Source organism: Paroedura picta, chromosome 8 (genome assembly GCF_049243985.1).
Source record: "Paroedura picta isolate Pp20150507F chromosome 8, Ppicta_v3.0, whole genome shotgun sequence".
Taxonomy (NCBI): domain Eukaryota; kingdom Metazoa; phylum Chordata; class Lepidosauria; order Squamata; family Gekkonidae; genus Paroedura; species Paroedura picta.
Window position 1 is genome coordinate 19,211,082 of NC_135376.1, and position 21,726 is coordinate 19,232,807.

Below are 21,726 nucleotides of genomic sequence, written 5' to 3' on the forward strand. Positions count from 1 at the left end.
ATAGAATCATAGAATCATAGAGTTGGAAGGGGCCATACAGGCCATCTAGTCCAACCCCCTGCTCAACGCAGGATCAGCCCTAAGCATCCTAAAGCATCCAAGAAAAGTGTATATCCAACCTTTGCTTGAAGACTGCCAGTGAGGGGGAGCTCACCACCTCCTTAGGCAGCCTATTCCACTGCTGAACTACTCTGACTGTGAAATTTTTTTCCTGATATCTAGCCTATATCGTTGTACTTGTTTAAACCATTACTGCGTGTCCTCTCCTCTGCAGCCAACAGAAACAGCATCCTGCCCTCCTCCAAGTGACAACCTTTCAAATACTTAAAGAGGGCTATCATGTCCCCTCTCAACCTCCTTTTCTCCAGGCTGAACATTCCCAAGTCCCTCAGCCTATCTTCATAGGGCTTGGTCCCTTGGCCCCAGATCATCTTCGTCGCTCTCCTCTGTACCCTTTCAATTTTATCTACGTCCTTCTTGAAGTGCGGCCTCCAGAACTGCACACAGTACTCCAGGTGTGGTCTGACCAGTGCCGTATACAATGGGACTATGACATCTTGTAATTTTGATGTGAATGTTTCATTAATATAAATTTAAAGGAAATATTTCAAGATTATTTATAGAAGTTACCTTGTTTTTAAGCAATTTGCAAAAGAAACAGATTTGGGCTTTGGAAATGTACTAGATATGACAGGGATTTTCTGGACACGTTGTGGGAATGTACAGAAGTAGTAGGTTATTAACACCATGTAATGCCCAAAGATACAGGGGAAGAGTTAAAACTGACTAGATTGAGTATCTTGCTAAATTATTAATGAGTGTGTTGCAGAAAAAAATGTATATGTATAATACCAAAAAACATGAAGTTTCAAACTATGGTGAAAACACAGGGAGAAGGTTTTGTATGAAAACATTAACAATACGAAGATGAATTTGTGAGCAGGAAGCAAGACATAACTTGATATTCATTGCAAGTTTATTTTATTTTCTAGGACATTTAATAGGGCATGGTTTGCAGGCCACCTTCTATGGGTGGAGTCATTTGGGGCTTTATTTTATTTTGTTTGTTTTTTATTGTGACTTAGAAGTGACTGAGGTAGAAGGACAGGCGGGATATCAATCAATCAATCAATCAATCAATCAATCAATCAATCAATCAATCAATCATTTGGTCAGGCATGATGAAAGATGGTCCTTCATTAAAATAGATTTGTTTAGATGCTTACATACCGTAATGTCTTATATTCAATATAACTTTTAAAGAACAGTTATTTGGAATATTTGATAGCTGTTCTTTGATAGTATATATCAAAATCTTGTACCCTCTATTTTTAGGATATTGTAAAATTAAGATGCATCCAATTTTACCCTTTATGTGTTAAGCTTCTGCTGTTGTATATTTTTACACTTTTTAGAGTTTAATTACGCCTTTCCAAATCCACTGACTTCTCTAGGCTTAAAGGGGCGTAACTCTGCTGAGGATCACACTGTCATGGTTGTTTTTTCACGAGTGACTGTCTTCTTTGTTATATTTACCTCCTCTTCAACCTGACATTTTTCAGGATTCGTAAAATGTGTTGATGCAGAGGAAAGCCTCTTCAGGGCAATGTAATAGATTGGATGAACATCTAATGGGTAGGGGGTCCACTGAGGTTTCTTTCTACATTACAGCAGCACTCATGGCAAAGCGAAAACGAATACACCAGCTTATTAAGCTCAGCAAATGTGCTTTTAAAGCTATTGATTTTCCCCTCACATTACAGTTTGGTTGCCCCTGCCCTTTTTGAGACAGAAAAGCTATCTGCCAGCTGTTATGAAGCTCCATACAGTGATGAAGATGTTCCTGAGGAGGGGGAAGGGAAACCATTTGGTTAGCTGCAGTAGGCGGGTACAATCCCTAATGACGGCCGCTAATACAGATGGGGCTCAGAGTTAGACAACAGGAATTAGGTTAAGATGGAGTTTACTGAAATTATTTACTGTTATTGTTTCAAATCAGACACTGTGATGTACATTTCTAGCTGTCAGAAAACCATATAAACATTAAAACATGTTGAGTTAGGCAATTGCATTAGTAGAATTTGGACCAATGTGTCTGTAGCCAAGCTTTCTCTCCTCAGGATCGAGCATCAAGAGAGGCCAGTTTCACACTTAGATATGCTTGGACTCAAACTAGACCTTCATGTATCCCTAGTATGTGGTCTAGACCCTTGACTATACCTATTCAGTCACTGAGAGTAGTGGAGAGCTCACTAGAACCAATTTCTAGAGTGTACAGAGACAGGCACCTTTTTATTTTGTGTACAGTATATCTTTTAAACAAAGCTACAAATGCACAATTTTCCATAATATTGCTTTTGGCACTTTGTGTGCTAAAGAACCAGCATGATGTAGTAGTTAAGAGGAACAGATTTTAATCTGGAAAACTGTGTTTTATTCCCCACCCCAAGTGATGCGTACTAGGTGACCCTGGGCCAGACAGAGTTCTCTCAAACCTCCCTACCTCAGAAGGTACCTGTTGTGGGGAGGGGAAAGGAAGAAGATTGTAAGCCGCTTTGATACTCCTTCAGGCAGTGGAAAATGAGGTACAGGAAACTGCCTACTCTTCTTTAACAGTGTAGACTCATTCCTTGCCGTGACGAGGGGGCGAACTAGCCTATTGCAGAGGCATGACGATGGGTCTAGTTTAGTGTAGATATGAAAATAACAATTAAAAAAGCCTTGGGAAATCTTCAAAGGCATATTTGAATATGATATTTCCCTCTTCTCAGGGAAGCCTGGGAACTGTAGCTCAACAATGGGCTAGCATTCGTGAATGGAAAATTCACACAAATCTCAGTTTACTTTGAGGGAAGCCTTACACTATTTTGGCATAAGACAGTATCACAGTTCTATTGTAGCTATGACCCTAGACTGCAGGAAACAGGGTCAAGGGCTTTAAGGGCGTAAGACTGAGGCATATAAAAGACGGTAAACAGGAACTATTTGGATGCCTGTGGTGAAAGATGTGGAGAGAAGGACAATTATTTACTGGAGTATTTCAGCTCTTGAAATTAGAGTCCGCTACTCCTTAACCACTTCACTACAGTGGATCTCAACATTGAATGGGGAGCAGGGAGGGGGGGGCGCAGAACCCAGAAAGGTCACAGTGCAGGTGTATGGGCTAGTGCTTGTTGTATTTCTGGGTGCAATGGGCTTTGCCTCTAGTCTAGAAATAACACTCTATATGCACAACATAAAAGGTCAGGACAAACTTTTGCAAAAATGCCATGCACATCACACTGAAAACTAGAATTGGTTTCTCAAGCCTAGGACTAGATCTCATTGAAATCTGATCACATGCAATGGGGAAGGGGGAATCCCCCTCCTGCAGCAACCCTTCCCCCTTCCTCTTATAGTCTCCAGGGGGAGAGGTTCTCTAAAAAACTTCTAACAAGTCATTTCCACATTCTCCCTACACATTTTGCTAAGCTACTCTGAATGATAATTGTATAAAATGTATTTAATTAGATTTATACACCATTTACACCGCAGAGCTCACTACAACATTTTACTTGACGTCAACGTTGGACGCAAGCCATCAGGTAGGGATCTAAATCTCAATTTCCCACTTCCAAAACCAAATACTCTAGCCAGAGCACCATGAGAGCTTTAATGATCCTCACAAACTCATTTTCCCACAAATCCCCTGTGATTCCCCCCTTGCAATAAGTCTGTTAATCAACTGAGTCATTTCCAGCTACAGCACCAAAAATACCCTAAACGTTTCAGACAAAATTTGCCCACAGAGATTAAGCACCTAGTACCATGGCAGCCGGCTCAAGGTTGACTCAGCCTTCCATCCTTCCGAGGTCGGTAAAATGAGTACCCAGCTTGCTGGGGGGTAAACGGTAATGACTGGGGAAGGCACTGGCAAACCACCCCGTATTGAGTCTGCCATGAAAACGCTGGAGGGCGTCACCCCAAGGGTCAGACATGACTCGGTGCTTGCACAGGGGATACCTTTACCTTTACCTTTTTACCATGGCATGCTGGGACAGAGGAAACCAGAAGGCCTGATATTTTATTTCCCAAGAATGTTTCTCGATCTGGTCCCTCTTGGTAGTGCTTTAGAGAAACTTTATTGGATTAGCTTTGCAGCCTCCGTTATATTGCTGCTTTTTATGGTGGTTTCAGAAATGGTGCTGACAGATTCCTAGCGTTTTGCCCGAATTGTTAAAGAGAGTCCGAGCCTCACAAAAGCTAGGAAGATCGTTAGTTTATTGCTCATCCAGCAGCAATACACATCAGAAGATAATTTTATTGACCCTTTTAAAGTACGCTTTATTCCACATATTACCAATAAATGAGTTTTACGTGTTTCCATACATTCACAGTGAGCTTTATATTATGTACAGGCACACTGAGACCTCTATGTCGATATTTTATATGGACCTGGCAGATTTCTTATTGGCCAATACTGTTAATTTCATCCCCCCCCCTTCCCCCAGACCTTTGCTTAGAAGTATTAAAGGGATATTTTCATGGGCGCAACACTGTAAAACACTTCATCCATTTGGCATTTATAACAGCAGAAATAGAACCACAAGCAGGCCAATAAATTCAAATAAAAGCCTAACAATTTAAAACAAGTAAAACTGAACTCCTATTATTGTACCTCACTTTATATGTGATATAAATTGCAAGTCAATATTTTTTTTGTGCACTAATTTACTTGGGGGCAAAAAACGCTAGCCACAACATTTCTACCAACATGGGTTTCATTTCAAGTGTATGAGATTTCACTACACAGTAGCACTTAAAGCCATGGGGGCCTACAGTACACATCCCAGGTTTCGGGATCAGATCTGCAGCCATCAGCAACCATGTTTAGGGACCAGTTCTATAAAGAAGAAGAAGGAAATGTTAAAACTTCTTACATGGGTGTAAAGACCTCACATGGCTATCTGAGCTCTGCAAGGACATTTCACTAGGAGTAAAAGTTATCTCTTCCCTTTTTCGAATTCCTGATGTGTGTGTGTGTGTGTGTATGCACCACTGGAAACATCATTTACACCAAACCTAGCTTGGCCCTAGATAACAGCATCCTAGTTCGTGCCAAGAAGATTTTCACAGCAGAATTTTTATTTTATTTTAGTAAACTTTAGTAAACTTTAGTAAACATCACGTAAACTCACAAAACCCAGCAGTTATAAGATTATGGAAATATCAATATGTGAAACTGCCCTATAAGAAGTTATGACCATTGGCCTGTCTAGGTAAGATTGACAGTGGCTTTCTAAGGACTCAGATGGGGCATTAGCAGGCCAGTAACCTGGGATCCTAAAGCAGGATCTACCAGAGCTTGAAACTGATACTCATTGCCTGCAAACCCACTAGTGGTTACCAGCCTTGGGTTGGGAAATTCATGGACATCGGAAGTGGAGCCTGGGGAGGGAGGTGCTTGGAGAAGGAAGGGACATTGGCAGGATGTCCACCTTTCAAAGCAGCCATTTTCTCCAGGGAAAGTGATCTGTGTAATCTAGAGATCAGCTATAATTCCAGGAGAACTTCAGGCCCTAAATAGGGGTTCGCAACCATAAAAGCCATCAAGCCCTAGGCCAAGGATCAATTTTTGTTTTTTCGTTTTTTAAAGAGGTGATCAAAATATGCACCAGGCTCCCTGAATATGGAAAACACGTGCAGTCAATAAAACTCCGCCAGACGTTTTTTTTAAGCAGATTGTGAGAAAAACAAGCATTGCTCAAAAGAACTATACAAACTTTCGCCCCTTGAAAGACACGCGTACACTTGTAATTTGATGTCAAGGTCTCAGCCATGCAACTGAAGTTATTTTTGAGCAGGTCTGTTATTACCAGACATAGACAATTACTATATTTAAAATTCTGTATCGCAGCTGGTATGCTCTTAAAAAGACATGCCCATGCAGCAGTTTATATAAACGCCCTGGCAAAGAGGGTGTACTGTTCCAGCTTTCAACATTCCCAGAAAGAAAGCAGTCCCCCCCCCAGTCCCAAATACTTTAAAAAACCACCATCATAACTTGCCTGCTTGCCTGCAAACGGTACACAGATACATCTAACAGACTATTTTAATCCAGCGGTTGATGCTGACAGCTAAAATGTTATTTTCCTAACATAACAGAAGAGATAACACAGAATTCCGAACTGGGACTCAACAAAACCTTAGTGAACAAGACAACAAATTGCATTGTGCAGAAAATAAAGAGCTGCTTTCAAGGACCAATGTTGCTCTCTCTTTTCTATTCTTCAAGCAACAGAGCAACGTGAATGCTTGGAAGGGGGAGGCAGCTGCCAGCTCCCCACTTGTTTCCCTTCTACAAAGACAAAGTGATTGTTCCAACACAAAAGAGACATCCCTCCTCCCTTGGATTCTTGTCTCTTTACCTTTTTATAATTCCCCTCCATATCCAATGTGGATGCTTCAGTGATGAGGTCATCCATTCCATCGCCGCTCAAATGCATTCTTGACTGCTCCGAAGGCAAAGGAATCAAACAGGTCGCTGTTCTCCTTTTTGTCCGTAGCTTACTCTCCTGCACTCCAAGCCTCCCCTCTCATGGCTCATTCTCAAAACCACAGCTATCAGGTGGCAACCTAAAAATCCAGGCAGGGCTTCCCAGCCTTTCTTTTCGTCCAGAAAAACCGTCCCGGGGCACCGTGCTCCTCTCGTCCCTTTCACTGAGATGTGAGTGGACCCGCTGCTATTCTTTGGACCGAGACGTTGCCTGTCGGGCTGCTGTCACCTGCTTCTAAAGTACTCCAAAGCTTTTCTTCCCTAATAAAGTCAAGACTGCCCCGGAGTCTTCGCCAACTGATTACACTTCTGAGTTCCCTGCTTTGTAGGGGGTGCGTGCGTGTGTGCTGCCTGCCACACATTTAAAGCTGCAATCTTCCTCCGGCCACTGGCAGTGCGAGATAAAAATAGACACAAGCGGGCCGGGCAGACACACCGAGGCAGCAAAGCATGGCCCTGCTCTGACGATTGCAAAAAAGAAAAGAGGCAAGGCCACGTGGGCTGAAAGGCCATGCACCAGACTCTGACCTATACGGTGGACTTCCTGAGGCTGCACCTTTTAAAAGCAGACGCCTAGGTAGTCCAAACTCAGGAAAAACCACAAAGGGCCTCCAACACAACATGAGAAGGGTTGCAGACTGGATGGTTGGGTGGACAGGTAGAAAACGGCGCACAATGGTACTTCATCAGATTGGAGGGAGGTGAGCAGTGGGGTGCCACAGGGCTCGGTCCTGGGTCTGGTACTTTTCAACGTTTTTATCAATGATCTGGATGAGGGGGTGGAGGTAATCCTTATTAAAATTTGCACATGACACCAAATGGGGAGGAGTAATGAACGCCCAAGAAGACAGAGTTCAACGAGACCTGAAAAGTGGGCAAATGAGATCAAGATGCAATTCAATAAGGAGAAGTGTAGAGTTCTACATCTTGGGTCACAAAAATGAGAAGCAGGCATACTGGGTGGGAGATACACTTCTGGGTAACAGTGTGTGTGAACGTAATCTTGGGGTGCTTGTAGAGTATAAGCTAAATATGAGCGGACAGTGTGATGTAGCGGTAAAGAAGGCAAATGCAGTCTAGGACTATATCAGTAGAGGCATCACATCAAAATCACAAGATGTCCTAGTCCCACTGTATACTGCATTGGTCAGACCCCACCTGGGGTACTGTATGCAGTTCTCAAGTCCTCACTTCCAAAAGGACATGGACAAAATTGAGAGGGTTCAGAGGAGAGCAATGAGAATGATCCAGGCCTCGGGACCAAGCCCTAGGAGGAAAGGCTGAGGGACTTGGGAATGTTCAGCCTGGAGAAGGGAAGGTTGAGAGAGGACAGGATCGCTCTTTTGAAGTATCTGAAAGGTTGTCACTTGGAGGAGGGCAGGAAGTAGTTTCCGCTGGCAGCGGAGGATAAGACCCACAGTAATGGGTTTAAACTATGTGTAGAATGGTACCGTCTCAGGGGTAGTCAAACTGCGGCCCTCCAGATGTCCGTGAACTACAATTCCCAGGAGCCCCTGCCAGCATTCGCTGGCAGGGGCTCCTGGGAAATGTAGTCCACGGACATCTGGAGGGCCGCAGTTTGACTACCCCATATTAGGAGATTTTTTTTTCACAGAGTAGTTCAGCAGTGGGATAGGCTGTCCAAGGAGGTGGCGAGCAGTCTTCAAGCAGCGGATGGGCAGATATTTATCAAGGATGCTTTAGGCTGATTCTGCATTGAGACAAATCTATTCCTACTCCACCCCAGTATGTTTTCTTTTTGTCCAGGTCATACCTGGGACAGCATGTTAAAACTGCATACAGAGATTTTTCACAATCCCAACTTCTTGCCTCTTCCTAATTACACGGTAGCCTTGATTTTCACTGCTTTAATTAAGTCCAGTCCAGAGAAGTCCAAATCAGATCATCGGTTATGAAACTTTGCCTGAACGTCGTCCCCATTTGGAGACAATTCTTGTACATATTACTTACACATGCATTCCTCTCTATCCCCTCCCAGGCATTTTCTGCTTCAGTTACTTGCGCAGAAGCACAGGAGTATTTAAAATCATTATTTCTCCTACATAAAAGCAGTTTTGGGGAGAGGGAGGGGAGCCTTCAACGTACACTTCAGAAAAGTGGCTTGATGTGAGAGCCAGTTTGGTGTAGTGGTTAGGAGTGCGGACTTCTAATCTGGCATGCCAGGTTCGATTCTGCGCTCCCCCACATGCAGCCAGCTGGGTGACCTTGGGCTCGCCACGTCACTGATAAAACTGTTCTGACCGAGCAGTGATATCAGCGCTCTCTCAGCCTCACCCACCCCACAGGGTGTCTGTTGTGGGGAGAGGAAAGGGAAGGCGACTGTAAGCCGCTTTGAGCCTCCTTCGAGTAGGGAAAAGCGGCATATAAGAACCAACTCTTCTTCTTCTTCTTCTTCTTCTTCTTCAAAAGTTTCCAGTAGGAAAGAGGCATCAGTCCATGCAAGGAAAACACAATGGTTTACGGAGTCTTGCAGACCACGTAGAAAGAGCCCCACTGACATTAACAGGTGCAAACGGAAGGAATGCCTGCAATTCCATGACTCTGTGGTCACAAGCTTTGCAGACCCCACTCCCCAGTTCTCTGCTTCAGCTGCAGTTCATGTGTTTCCATAAAACTGTAACTCTGGAGTTATAGCGTTCATTCATTTTACCTCTCTCGCATGCACGATATTAGCAAAATTAATTTTTTCAGCCTGCCCTCACATTTCTGAACAGTCTTGGAGCCCAAGAAAGAGGACACAGTATGTTTCTCCCAGATAATTGATTTCGTGGTAAATACCAGCAAGATTTTTTTTGAAAGAAATGACATTTATATCACCTGAAGAATACTGCACTGCTTGTATCCTGACGGAAATAAATCAATTGAGTTACAGTTTTAAGGGGTAGCCAGGCTGGTCTGCCATAGAATAGCTAGATGTGGTTCCGGTAGCAGTTTTAGAGACCAACAAGATTTTTTTGGGGAGGGGGTAATACACCTTTGAGGGTCAGTTCTAAGCAGGGTCACACTCTTCTAAACCCACTGACATAAATTAGCTTTCAGAAGAGTGTAATTTTGTTTAGGATTGCACTGTTAGTGTTTGGGCTGGATATACAATACACAAGCACTGTTTTTTCTACTTTGGAATTCCCTCGGAGTTCTACTTCCACATAGTTCACATTATTAGCTACACCAGGGGTAGTCAAACTGCGGCCCTCCAGATGTCCATGGACTACAATTCCCATGAGCCCCTGCCAGCATTTGACTACCCCTGAGCTACACATAAAACTCTGTCTTTCACTGGTACAAAACAAGCCATGGTTGTTTCCCATGCAGGGATGATTTATTATGCATCTTCTGCTGGTGCTGAGAGTGCAGAGACATTTGGACTTGCTAGTAAAGCTTTCACCCAGCATTTTCCTTACCTCAGATCCTTGAAGCCAACCCCACCCCCTGGAAATATTTTTCAGTCTTAAAAAAGTAGGGGGGATTGTTCAATGATAGTGTTGTAACTTTGAAACTATGCTACATTTTATTCATTCCCATTTTTAAAAATAGTATCCGGCGCTTACCCTTTTCATTACAGAGTTATGAGGGGAAATGTGCAGCCTATACCACTGACTTACTTTTAACAATAACAACAAAAAAAGATGGAAATGAGTAGATCACTAGCCATCTGTCAATTACGGATTTTGAAAGCAACCCCCTGATCTAAGGAAAATGGTGCTGATAGGAACAGGACTATTAAAAATGTGCACCTTCCTATTCACAGGGTGTTCAAAGGTGGCTCTGACTGCAGTTTTTCTGAGAAAGATCATCATATCAAATAAAATTTGGAAAAGATCATAACAAAATGGGGCAAAACACAAAAACAGTATGAAGAAGATGATTCCTCCTGAAAACAGCACTCCTGTAAGGATGACAAGGTAGAGCAAAATGTCTATGTAGAAACAGCTCATGTTTGAGGCAGTGAATTGACACGAAGAGCATTTCATAGGCAGATTTTTCTACAGGCAGGAAAGTTGCATTCTGTAGGCGGAAACACTGCAAATCATAGAAATGCTGCATTGAAGGCAAGTGAAAATATATTTCACCCTCCATGCTTGCCTCTCACCAGAATCCTCCAAATCAAAGGACAGGATGCCATTTTGATTCAGGCATAAAGACAAAGCACGGTGGAACTGTTATTTACAAACCCTTGCGTGAGATTCTGGTTTGTTATCTACCTCGAACCATGACTTGATGCTGCCAAAGTGACAACCTGTCCTCCTTTATTGTTCACTCCAGGGCTTATGCTGTCTGGCATGCACACACATTTTGGAATTCTTCTCTCAGTCTCACCAAGGAAAGATGGGTTGCAAAGTAAATCAATAAACAGACCTAACTTTAGTTTTTGCAAACTTGGCTTGTAGTTATGTGTGAACAAACCGTCTGTGTGACTGTGAACAACCCAGATGCATAATTTTCTGTTGTCTGAAGGGACGTCTGTGGTGATGTTTCAATTCCTTTATGCACCATTTGAGTTTTTTGTGGAAAATCATGACAACCATATTACTTTAAAAAAATCAGGCCCAGGAGGATGTGACTAATGCGTTCTGAAAGAAGGATGAGAGAACAAAAGCACACTCTAAACTAGGAACCGACCCCAAATAACCTGAAAGGATAGGACATAAATGAAGAAGAGTTGGTTTTTATAACCCGATTTTCACTGCCCAAAGGAGTCTCAAAATGGCTTACATTCACCTTCCCGTCCTCTCCCCACAACAAGCACCCTGTGAAGTAGGTGAGACTGAGAAAGCTCTGACAGAACTGCTTTTTGAGACCAGCTCGGATAGGACTGTGGCTACCTCAAGCTCACATAGCAGGCTGCATGCAGAGGGGCAGGATTAGAAGCCGCAGCTCTTAACCCTAAACTAGCGGTCCCCAACCTTCTTGTAGTTGGGGACCGCCTCCGAAGGTGGGAGAGAGCCGGCGGCCCGGCTGCCGCATAAACGTGCACGTGCAGTTGCCGCGCATGCGTGTTTTCGCCACTAGGTGGTGCTAATGTGCATGCGCAGAGCTGCCGCACGTGCGTGTTTTCGCCAGGAGTGGGTGCAAACATGCATGTGCGGCAGCTCCGCGCGTGCGCGTTTCTGTCGCTTTTCCCCCCTCTTACTGCGGGGGGGGAGGCAGGTGCGGCCGCTGGCGGCCCGGTACTATGGCCTTCACAGCCCGGTACCAGGCCGCGGACCGGGGGTTGAGGACCCCCGCCCTAAACCAAGCTGGATCACCAGACCTTTGCATCTGATGGTGTAAAAGAGAACAGACTTCCTTCTTGCTCCCTGGAGAAACGTCAACATTTAGCTAAGGGGAAGACGTTGATTGTTAAAGTTTATTGACACTGAATCAGGCATACTACAGATAGAACTAAGACTGTCACTGCCAGCTTAAGCAGAGCGTGAGGCTCTCCCACTCCCAAGACCTTCTCCCTGACATCTGGCCACCAAAGAAGGTAACTGGCTCACCAACTCAGAATTGGGAGACAGAATTCCAGCACCAGGATCCTCTTCCTTCTCACACTGGCACTCTCTCTCCTCCTTACTCATTCCCTGTTTCTTTCTAGTCTACCTCAGAACGATCTGCCTGGTTCCATCCACCAGTAGGTGAGGCTGAGAGAGCCCTGATATTACTGCTCAGTCACAACAGCTTTATCAGTGCTGTGGCAAGCCCAAGGTCACCCAGATGGCTGCATGCGAAGGAGTCAAATCTCCTAACCACTACACCAAGCTGCCTCTCACATAGAGGATGGATCAAAATTCCCCTTCCTTGGAAGTTTTTAAGCAGAGGCTGGATAGCCACCTCACAGCAATGCCGATTCTGGGAATTTAGGCAGATTGTACATGGCTGGGCAGAAGGGATGGTGTCCATGCTTGGCTCTTGTGGCCCTTTCTTGCATACCCAGGGAAATGCCAATCACCATTTTGGGGTCAAGAGGCAAATTTCCTCCAGGCCAGATTGGCCATGGATTCTGAGGGGTTTTTTTGGAGGGAGGGCATTATCTGTGCATGGAATTGGGGTCATGGTGGGTGGTTGTGCATTTCCTGCATTCTTCAGGGGGCTGGACTAGATGACCCTAGAGGTCCCAACTCTACGATTCTATGATCCTGATTCTTCATTGCTGGATCCAGACCTTTGTATCTTTAGAGAGTTTCTTCCAAGGTTTAACTGCTGCAGAGATTGACATTCCACAAAGTCATTCCATAATTTGCTATTGCTGATGTTAATGGTCTGGCCAGGAGTATTTCCAGGTCAGCAACAAGGTGAAACATCTATGTAACTTGATAACGTTTGGACAACCTTTGCTGCTGCCAGGGCCCCATAATAACATTAGGACTTCTAAGTGCCTTTGGTAAATGTCTGCTATTAGATTACACTTTCCCTTTGTGAAAGCACTTAAGATGATGAGACCGCTGGTACCTTTGGGTATGATAATACTGGATAAAGTGCCTAAATTTCTAAGAGAAGGAGCATTAAGGCATAATTTGAATGACCAACTCCAGTGAAAGGAGGACTGGTATGAAGCTTACTTATAACATTTATCAGATTACGGACATAGTTGCTTTTAAATTTCCCCTTTAAATACCCAGAAAGGACTTGATCCTGCAGTACATTTACCAGCAATACCAAGGAGACAAGCCTATTTTAAAACTTCTCCAATATGCACTATTCAAGAGTTTAAAAGAAGGCAAGCGTTAATATATGGGCCAGCTAAATTCAATTATTTTCCTAGTCGGCTTCTATGTAATTACTTTTCTGCACGTAGGAATTATGTTAATATGCTTTACTTTTTAATGGTTCCCATCCTCACAGCTGACTCTGTGTCATTTCCTAGTGTTACTAAAATTAATTCTTCTTTCCCCCCCTTCAACGCAATTCCTGTTCGCTCTCCGATAACACCGGCTTCTATCTACGAGCCAATTATCAGCTGAACAAAAGGAAAATCCGTTCATTTACTGTGGCACAGATTTACAAGGTATGTTTTAACTTTTATTAGCGGGGAACTCTAAAGCACCGTGCTGTGTCATCCACGCCTTTTCAAAATGCTCGTGCAATCCTTTCCCTGGTTGTCATAAGGGCAATGTTAGTGGGAAGGGAACATTTTTTTCTGCATCGCTCTGCGGGAGTAAAGAATGAGTCACAATTAAACATGACTGCATTACAACAGAATTCATCTTTCATGTATGCATGCCTGACAACCTAGTTAGAAACGACATTAGGACAGTCACACGCGGCAAGAGAAAAACATCACACTACTCAGCAATAGTCGTGCGTGGAATACTGCGACCACAGAAGAAGCAGCAATAGACTGACAAAGCAGATATAAAGCAGTGCAGATTTGGATCAGGATATAAACAGATGCAACATACAGCATTTGTGATCAGAGAGGCAACAAAGGACAATCATGACTACAACACAGCCTGGCTCTCGTGCATGGCATGTTCTGTCCCAATGGGAAACTTTGGGTTGGCCATTATATCTGAGCCTCAGACTTTGCATCCTTTCTTCCTTCACCTGCAACATCACTTCCTTCTTTACCTCTGTTCGGAGACATCGGTTCAATACACAAGCTGAAAGCTCTACCATGTCATGGCAAAGTGTGGCTGAGTACTATATGAGAACTGAGAGTTAGAGTTGTGTAGTGGTTATTGTGTTGGACTAGGATCTGGGACATCTGAGTTCCAATCTGCACTCTCACAAAGCTTGCTGGTTGATATTAGGCCAATTGCCCTCTTTTAGCATACACCTCAGTCTCATCTACCTCACAAGACAGTCATTGAGAGTTAAAAACGGGATGAAGGAGACTGGTGTAGACCTGTCCCCTCTGGAAAAAAGCAGGGCTAAACCAACCCATTCTCTCATTGCTCAAGTAGCCAACAGCAGTCTAAAATTTACTTATTTATCTTCATTCATGTTCTTTCTTTCTTCCATCATGGAAATCACCTGGAATTCCCAAGAGATCTCTCATCCAAGCCTAAACAGCTGAAAATCTTCATACTTTGTATTGCCTCTTTACGAATCATTTTGCACTGTCAAATTTCTGCAGGTGTTTGTGTACAGCCACTCTGAACACAGATTAAGTGGAACTAGGTATAAGCGGGAGGGGGCAAGGAGAGGATGAGCAATCATTTCCATGACTCTTGGTGCAACTCTGGTCAAAAAGATGGCTGATAGTTCCCTGTTGCTACAGCCTCTTTGGATATGCTTTTTCCTTATACTGTCCCACAGTTGCATATGGCTGAATATGGGAACTAGCTCCATATGGAAAAGGATGATGCACAGTGCTGCAGTTGGTGCAGTGATTAAGAGTGTTGGACTAGTATCCCAGAGACCTGGGTTCTAATTCCCACTGGTGTCATGAAAGCTCACCTTGGACTTAACAGCTTAATTCACCTCACAGGGTTTTTTGTGAGCATAACATGGAAGAGAGGAGAATGATGGAAGGGTTCCCATTGGGGAGAAAGGCCGAGTATAAATAATGGGGCAAGTGTGAATATGCTAAGAATATAATCCTTTTTTTCTAAGTAGCTCTTGCTACACATTGGATAGGCAACTATAAATCTATTCTTGCCTAAAGTAACTGCCCTAGACTCAAACTGCTGGTTAACACTTCCTCTGACTTCCTTGTCCATATCCTAAAAAGGATATTTTGTTTCCAAGGTACCTAAAAACCTTGTTTGAGGAAAATATATATTTAAAAAAAATCCAGCCCATGCATGCCTGGAAATTACGAATAACTCAGTGAGTGCAAAAGCGCTCCCCAAACGGAAATCTGGGTTTCCTTACAGCAACTTCAGATTTTTTAAAGAAATAGTAGGAAACGAAACATAAGGGAGTCGTACTTCCTATGGCTCTTGATGCAGACATTGGGGGGAGGATGGTGGCAAGAACAACTTTTTTGTCACATGCTTTTCACTACCAGAAGGAGTCTCAAAGTGGTTTACAACTACCATTCCTTCCTCTCCCCACAACAGACACCCTGTGAGGTAGGTGAGGCTGAGAGAGCTCTGAGAGAACCATGACTGGCCCAGGGTCACCCAGCTGGCTGCATGTGCAGGAGTGGAGAATCAAACTGGATTCCCCTGATTAAAGGTCACCACTCTTAATAGAAGAACGCTGCGTATTCCAGGCACAGCCTGTGTAAATTGCTCATCCTAGTTGTTTCTCAAATGGTATACCAGAAGTGCAGTAATTAGTGAAAGCCACATATGTGAATAATCAACAACAGTCTAAAATGTCCTTATTGATATTGGCAGTCACCACGATGCCCATGAGTGCCACATTAGGTTCCTCTGTCCTAACCTCTCATAATTCGTTATGGATTAAAAATAAGCCTTATAACTTTCAGCATGTGCAAAAATTCCATGTAGGACATTTCACTTTCCCCCTTTAAAAGAAAACAGGAAAGCTCCATATTGCCTTCAGAAATAACCCAATAAGCCAACTGTTGGAAGCCAGTCATTCTGCGCTTCATGCCCACAGAACCATGACTTGAATGAATGAAACATCTTGTGCAGAAGAACAGATGGCTCCCAAAGCTGTACCAGCCGAGTAGTGGGCAGAATTTCGAGTCAGGGCACAAACTGAGATCTTCTGCCACAGATTCACGTGTTGGGTTTGCAAGTCGTGATTTTAAGCAGAGAACCACTGAGTCATTTGGTATTAATACAAAATCCTAATCTTATGCCTGAGGCATTAGAAAGGGATTTAGGCTTCTTTAGAAGACCTCTCCATTTCACACAGTTCTACAATAATATATGTACAATCCTTTTTAGATTGCTAAAATAGAGTCTAGTGCAATGTTTTATAGATTTTAGCAACATATTGCTTTTAGAAAGCTGTGCTTTACTTCTATTATTTAGTTTATTTAAAACATTTATTAGCCACTGTTCTACTTTGCAGCACTCAGGATAAATAAAACAACACTTATAAGACACATGAAAGATGCCTGTTTAACATATCAGTTAGGATTGCCAATAAAATAAAACTAAATTAGTCAAATATAGTCCTAAATAAAATATTCTCCAGTAGCCTCCTGAAGCTTGAAACTGAGGGGCCAGGCACACGTCCCCTGGGGAGGTTCTTTCATACTCGTGGAGAGGCCACTATAAAAACCCTCTCTTTTGTACCCCCCAAACACAACTCAAGGAATAATTCACTTCTCTTCAATTACGTCCTCTCTTTATAATCCTCCAAGAATATAAAAACATAAGAAGAGAGTGAATGTCCATAAATACATAGAAGTACAGATGTGAGGACATGCAAAAATTAGGAGAATTTGGGATCCTCCACTAAATTTTTCAATTTTTGGACACCCCAAAAAACCCCTGCATTGAAATACTTCCTCTTTCTGGTTTGAGTGACAAGCTTTTAAAGACAAGGTTGTACTCACTCAAAATGAAGGCTGTTATGTAAGAAACTAAAATATTATATAACGATAATTATTACTATCATCATATTATATATTGCAAATACTGAGGCTATAACATGTTTTCAGTGATATAATTATTGTTTGAATGTGCTGATTTTCCCCACAGCTAATGTGTTATAACTTTATAAAGTTTAACCCAAATGTGCTGCTAGGAACGGAATGAAACAGTTTCGGTCCAAATAAAATGCTCTCCTTTTTAATGGCAAAACCTGTGTTTACAGCTCTTGCATTAGTTATATTTGCAATTTTGCTTGTAGAAAACTAAGGTGTCTTTGTTTTTTAAATGTCATTATTGTACCAAATATTTATTTATTTATTTTACTTTATTTATATTCCCCCCGTCTGAAGACCCAAAATAACTTACGGCATTCTCTGTCTCCATTTTATCCTCATTACAACCACGTGAGGTACGTGCGGCTGACAGTTTGTAACAATATTATATGTTAAAGTATGCCATAAACAATGTGTTTTAGAAGTTAAAACAAGTTTATGCAAGATAAGGAAGTACTGCATGCATTTCAATTTTGGCAAAAATTTACATTAAAAAAGAAGCAAGGTTTATCCCAGTCTGTAGATCTGGAAATTTCCATCTGTATCCTATAGATCAGAGGTAGTCAACCTGTAGTCCTCCAGATGTTCATGGACTACAATTCCCATGAGCCCCTGCCAGCAAAATGCTGGCAAGGGCTCATGGGAATTGTAGTCCATGGACATCTGGAGGACCACAGGTTGACTACCCCTGCTATAGATCCTTCGCTTAGAGTGCTGAAGACTGTCAGCATATAAGAACATTAAAACCCACTCAATGTAAAGATCTGATAAATCAAATTTCCATCTGGATTATGGCCAGATGCTCATATATATTTCAGTGTGATAGAAGATCAGTTCTAGAGCCATGGGGTGTGTCTATTTCAGAGACAGGCTGGTGGTAAACAATGTGTGTTAGCCTTCATGACTTTCTCATTGTTTTCATGGAAGCATGATGTCAGGCACTACTAGTTAAATGGTCTAGATCTGGGGTCCCCAATCTTTTTGTCCCTGTGAGCACCTTCTGAATTCTGGTACCACATAGCAGGTACAAACACAAAATAGCTGTTGCAAGCGACACAGCCAAACACTAAATGGGTCCTGTGGGAGATAGAACTAACCACACAATGGGAATGCAGGGGAGAAGAGTGGTAATTTTAAAAAAATGCAATGAGAAAGAGGAATGAGAGACTGAAACCAATGCTGTGGGGGCAGCTGCCACTGAAATAATGTTACTTTGATCTGCACAGCCAAATGGATGTCCAATAGCCAATCAGAACCTGTACTGGGTAAGACCCCCACCCGACTCCACCCACTTCCTAAAAACATCTAGTGGGCATTAGGAAAGATTTTGGCAGGCCCCATGATTAAGGTGACCAGATTGTCCCAATCTGGAGGGACATCAGGGGGTACCTGGCAAATTGTACTTACATTGAAATTTAAAAATGTATATTACAATACTATTTTTGCGTTCTATGTGTTCTATGAAACTTTTTGTTGCTCCATATAGGCCAAATTTTTAATCAAGAACCCCCCTGGTCAACGGTGTCCCGCTTTACCAATCTTAAAATCTGGTCACCTTACCCATGATGCCATAACTTTGGGGAGCTTTGGATGGAACCATCTTGGTGTAATGGTTAAGAGCGGCAGCCTCTAATCTGAAGAACTAGGTTTGATTCCCCACTCTTCTACTTGCAGCCAGCTGGATGACCTTCAGCCAGTCACAGCTCTCTCAGAGCTGTTTCAGCCCCACCTATCTCACAGGGTGTTTGTTGTGGGGAGAGTAAGGGTAAGCCACTTTAAAACTCCTTTGGGTAGTAAACAGTGGGGTACAAAAAAACAGTTCTTCTAATTCATCAGCATTCTTCGTATGCTTTGCTTTTTTCCTTAGGATCCAGCATGGTGTAGGGGCTAGGACAAGGTTCCCCAATCTTTCTGGGTCAGTTGGGTGCCTTTGGAATTCTGAGGCAAGGTGGTGGGGGTGCCACTGTAAAATGGCTGACATATGATGTAAAGCCAACTTCAAAATGTTGGAGAGGGAATTCTTGCATAATTCTAATAGTAACTCTTCAACATTTCAGGCAGAAATATTGTTTGACAGCATCCTGAGCTTCTCTTTTGTAAGTACTGCCTTGGGCTGGCGTAGCAGTTGCTGACAAAGCAATGTTGTTGCTTTTAGTTAAATCTCCAAGGCCAATTTTCAATGGACAGTTAGGAGCCTTGCTGGGTGAAGACCTGGCAGGTCCCATGGCACCCACAAACACATGTTAGGGACCCCTGGGTTAGAATAAGGGATTAGGATCTGGGAGACCTGGGCTTATTAATGCATTTATTAAATGTCCTGGCCGCCCCTCTCCAAAAAAGTCTCAGGGTGGCTTGCAGCAGAAAAATAAAAATCATACAATAATATGACAGACATTAAAATACTAAAAATGATAATCTCTATAAAAATTGCTCATTCACTCCGTCATTTAAAACATCCCTGTGGGCCTGATGTTAAGTCAATTTAAAGATATAGTTAGTTGGCCTGATTCAGATGGGGGAGAGTAGCTCAGGTTAAAACTGGGTGAGAGATTTAGCCGGGGGGCCCCATTAGATGGTGAGAGTGTGACGTGTTACCTTGGCCTCAACCACATGCCCGGTGGAAGAGTGTCACTTTACAGGCCCTGCTTTATCATGGATGACTTTGGGCCAGTCACAGAATCTTAGCCTAACCTACCTCACCAGGTTGTTTTTGTTGTTAGGTGCGAAGTCGTGTCTGACCCATCGCGACCCTATGGACAATGATCCTCCAGGCCTTCCTGTCCTCTACCATTCCCTGGAGTCCATTTAAGTTTGCACCTACTGCTTCAGTGACTCCATCCAGCCACCTCATTCTCTGTCGTCCCCTTCTTCTTTTGCCTTCAATCGCTCCCAGCATTAGGCTCTTCTCCAGGGAGTCCTTCCTTCTCATGAGGTGGCCAAAGTATTTGAGCTTCCTCTTCAGGATCTGGCCTTCTAAGGAGCAGTAAGGGCTGATCTCCTCTAGGACTGACCGGTTTGTTCGCCTTGCAGTCCAAGGGACTTGCAAGAGTCTTCTCCAGCACCAGAGTTCAAAAGCCTCAATTCTTTGACGCTCGGCCTTCCTTATGGTCCAACTTTCACAGCCATACATCGCAACTGGGAATACCATAGCCTTGACTAGACACACTTTTGTTGGCAGGTTGATGTCTCTGCTTTTTAGGATGCTGACTAGATTTGCCATAGCTTTCCTCTCCAGGAGCAAGCATCTTTTAATTTCTTTGCTGCAGTCCCCATCTGCAGTGATCTTGGAGCCCAGAAAAATAAATTCTGTCACTACTTCCATATCTTCCATATCTATTTGCCAGGAATTGAGAGGGCCGGATGCCATGATCTTCATTTTCTTCATTTTCTTGATGTTGACACCAGGTTGTTATGAGGGTAAAATGATGAAGAAGTGACAGATGTAAGCCATTTTATGTCCCCAGTGGGCATAAATGACATAAAATTAAAAATTAATTAAATTGAAGGAGCTCATTATGGGGCACCATAGGTATTGAACATACATTCTACTGGGAAAATGACATTGATATCCTACAAATCTAGTTTCAAATTGTGGCCCATTTGAAGCAATTGAGAAAATACCTAGGCCCTGTGTGCATCTCTCTAGCTCCAATTTTTTGATGAAACTACACTGGTCCATTGGACTGGGTGGATGGGCAGAATCATAAATACAGAAAAGATAGTTCATTCTCAATATTTATAGCATTTGGATATTAGTAATACAGAAATATTGAATTTGTTTTGTCAGTATATCAAATGGTTAAGGGTCCTATATTTGCCATCCCAAATGGACAAGAACAGCCATTCCTGAAGAGGAAAACACAGGCTGCAATTTCTGTCCACCCCCTCAATTGCACATAAAAATCCTTCATTCTAAATCAACATTTACATATTGCCTCTTTTTCCAGATAACTAACAAACAACATTTCAATCAGAATCCATGTTCAAATACCTGCCAGTGCTATTCCATGGCACAAAAATTGATCTCTAGTCATTTTGCAGCCACTCCACTACAAAACAAGGCATGGGCAAATGTAAGAAAATAAGAACTGATTTGCTTGTCTGAGACAAAGACTCATCTAATCCAGTGCTGTTCAGAAGACCTGCTGCCCAGACTTTTCTGGTTCCTCACAACCCATGAAACTTCATTATACTGAATCAGAACACCGGTCCACTGAGTGACTTTGAGTAACCTTAAGTCTTCAAGTGGAAGTCTTTCACATTACTTACTGCCTCTCCCCTTTTAAGACTGGAAATGCCAAGAACTGCTCTGTCACTGAGTCACACTCCTCACCTAAGAGCACAAACATGATGGCATTTCCCAGTTATCTGATCCCAACAATGATCATGGAAGTTCTATTTGATCGCTATGGTTGAGGTCAAGAAATTAACATCCAGAACATACCTCCTTATTGGAAAACCAAATGAAGACCTGTCCAAATACCAACCAAGCCCCTGCCAAGATTCTAACTATAGAGCAGTGGTCCCCAACCTTTTTATCACCGGGGACCGATCAATGCTTGACAATTTTACTGAGGCCCGGGGTGGAGGGTTATCTTTTGCCGAGGGATGTCGCCGCCACCGCCTGAGCCCCTGCTCCACTTGCTTTCCCGCCAGTGCCCCTGACTTCCTGCCG

At 43.0% G+C, this 21,726-nt stretch overlaps 1 protein-coding gene across 8 annotated transcripts in view; it reads right to left on the reverse strand.

Moving 5' to 3' along the window:
• The window catches only part of LOC143843039 (schwannomin-interacting protein 1), a 448,653-nt gene that overhangs the window by 26,229 nt on the left and 400,698 nt on the right, over window positions 1-21,726 (reverse strand). The window contains exon 1 of one of the 8 annotated variants that reach the window (XM_077348575.1): window positions 6,408-6,881. The exons of 6 other annotated variants lie outside the window; for them this stretch is intronic. In XM_077348575.1, coding sequence (XP_077204690.1) covers window positions 6,408-6,485 — 78 coding nt within the window. In that variant the 5' untranslated portion in view covers window positions 6,486-6,881. Of the gene's footprint in view, window positions 1-6,407; window positions 6,882-21,726 lie in introns of those variants that run through there. One more of the 8 variants, XM_077348578.1, reaches the window with a different exon arrangement.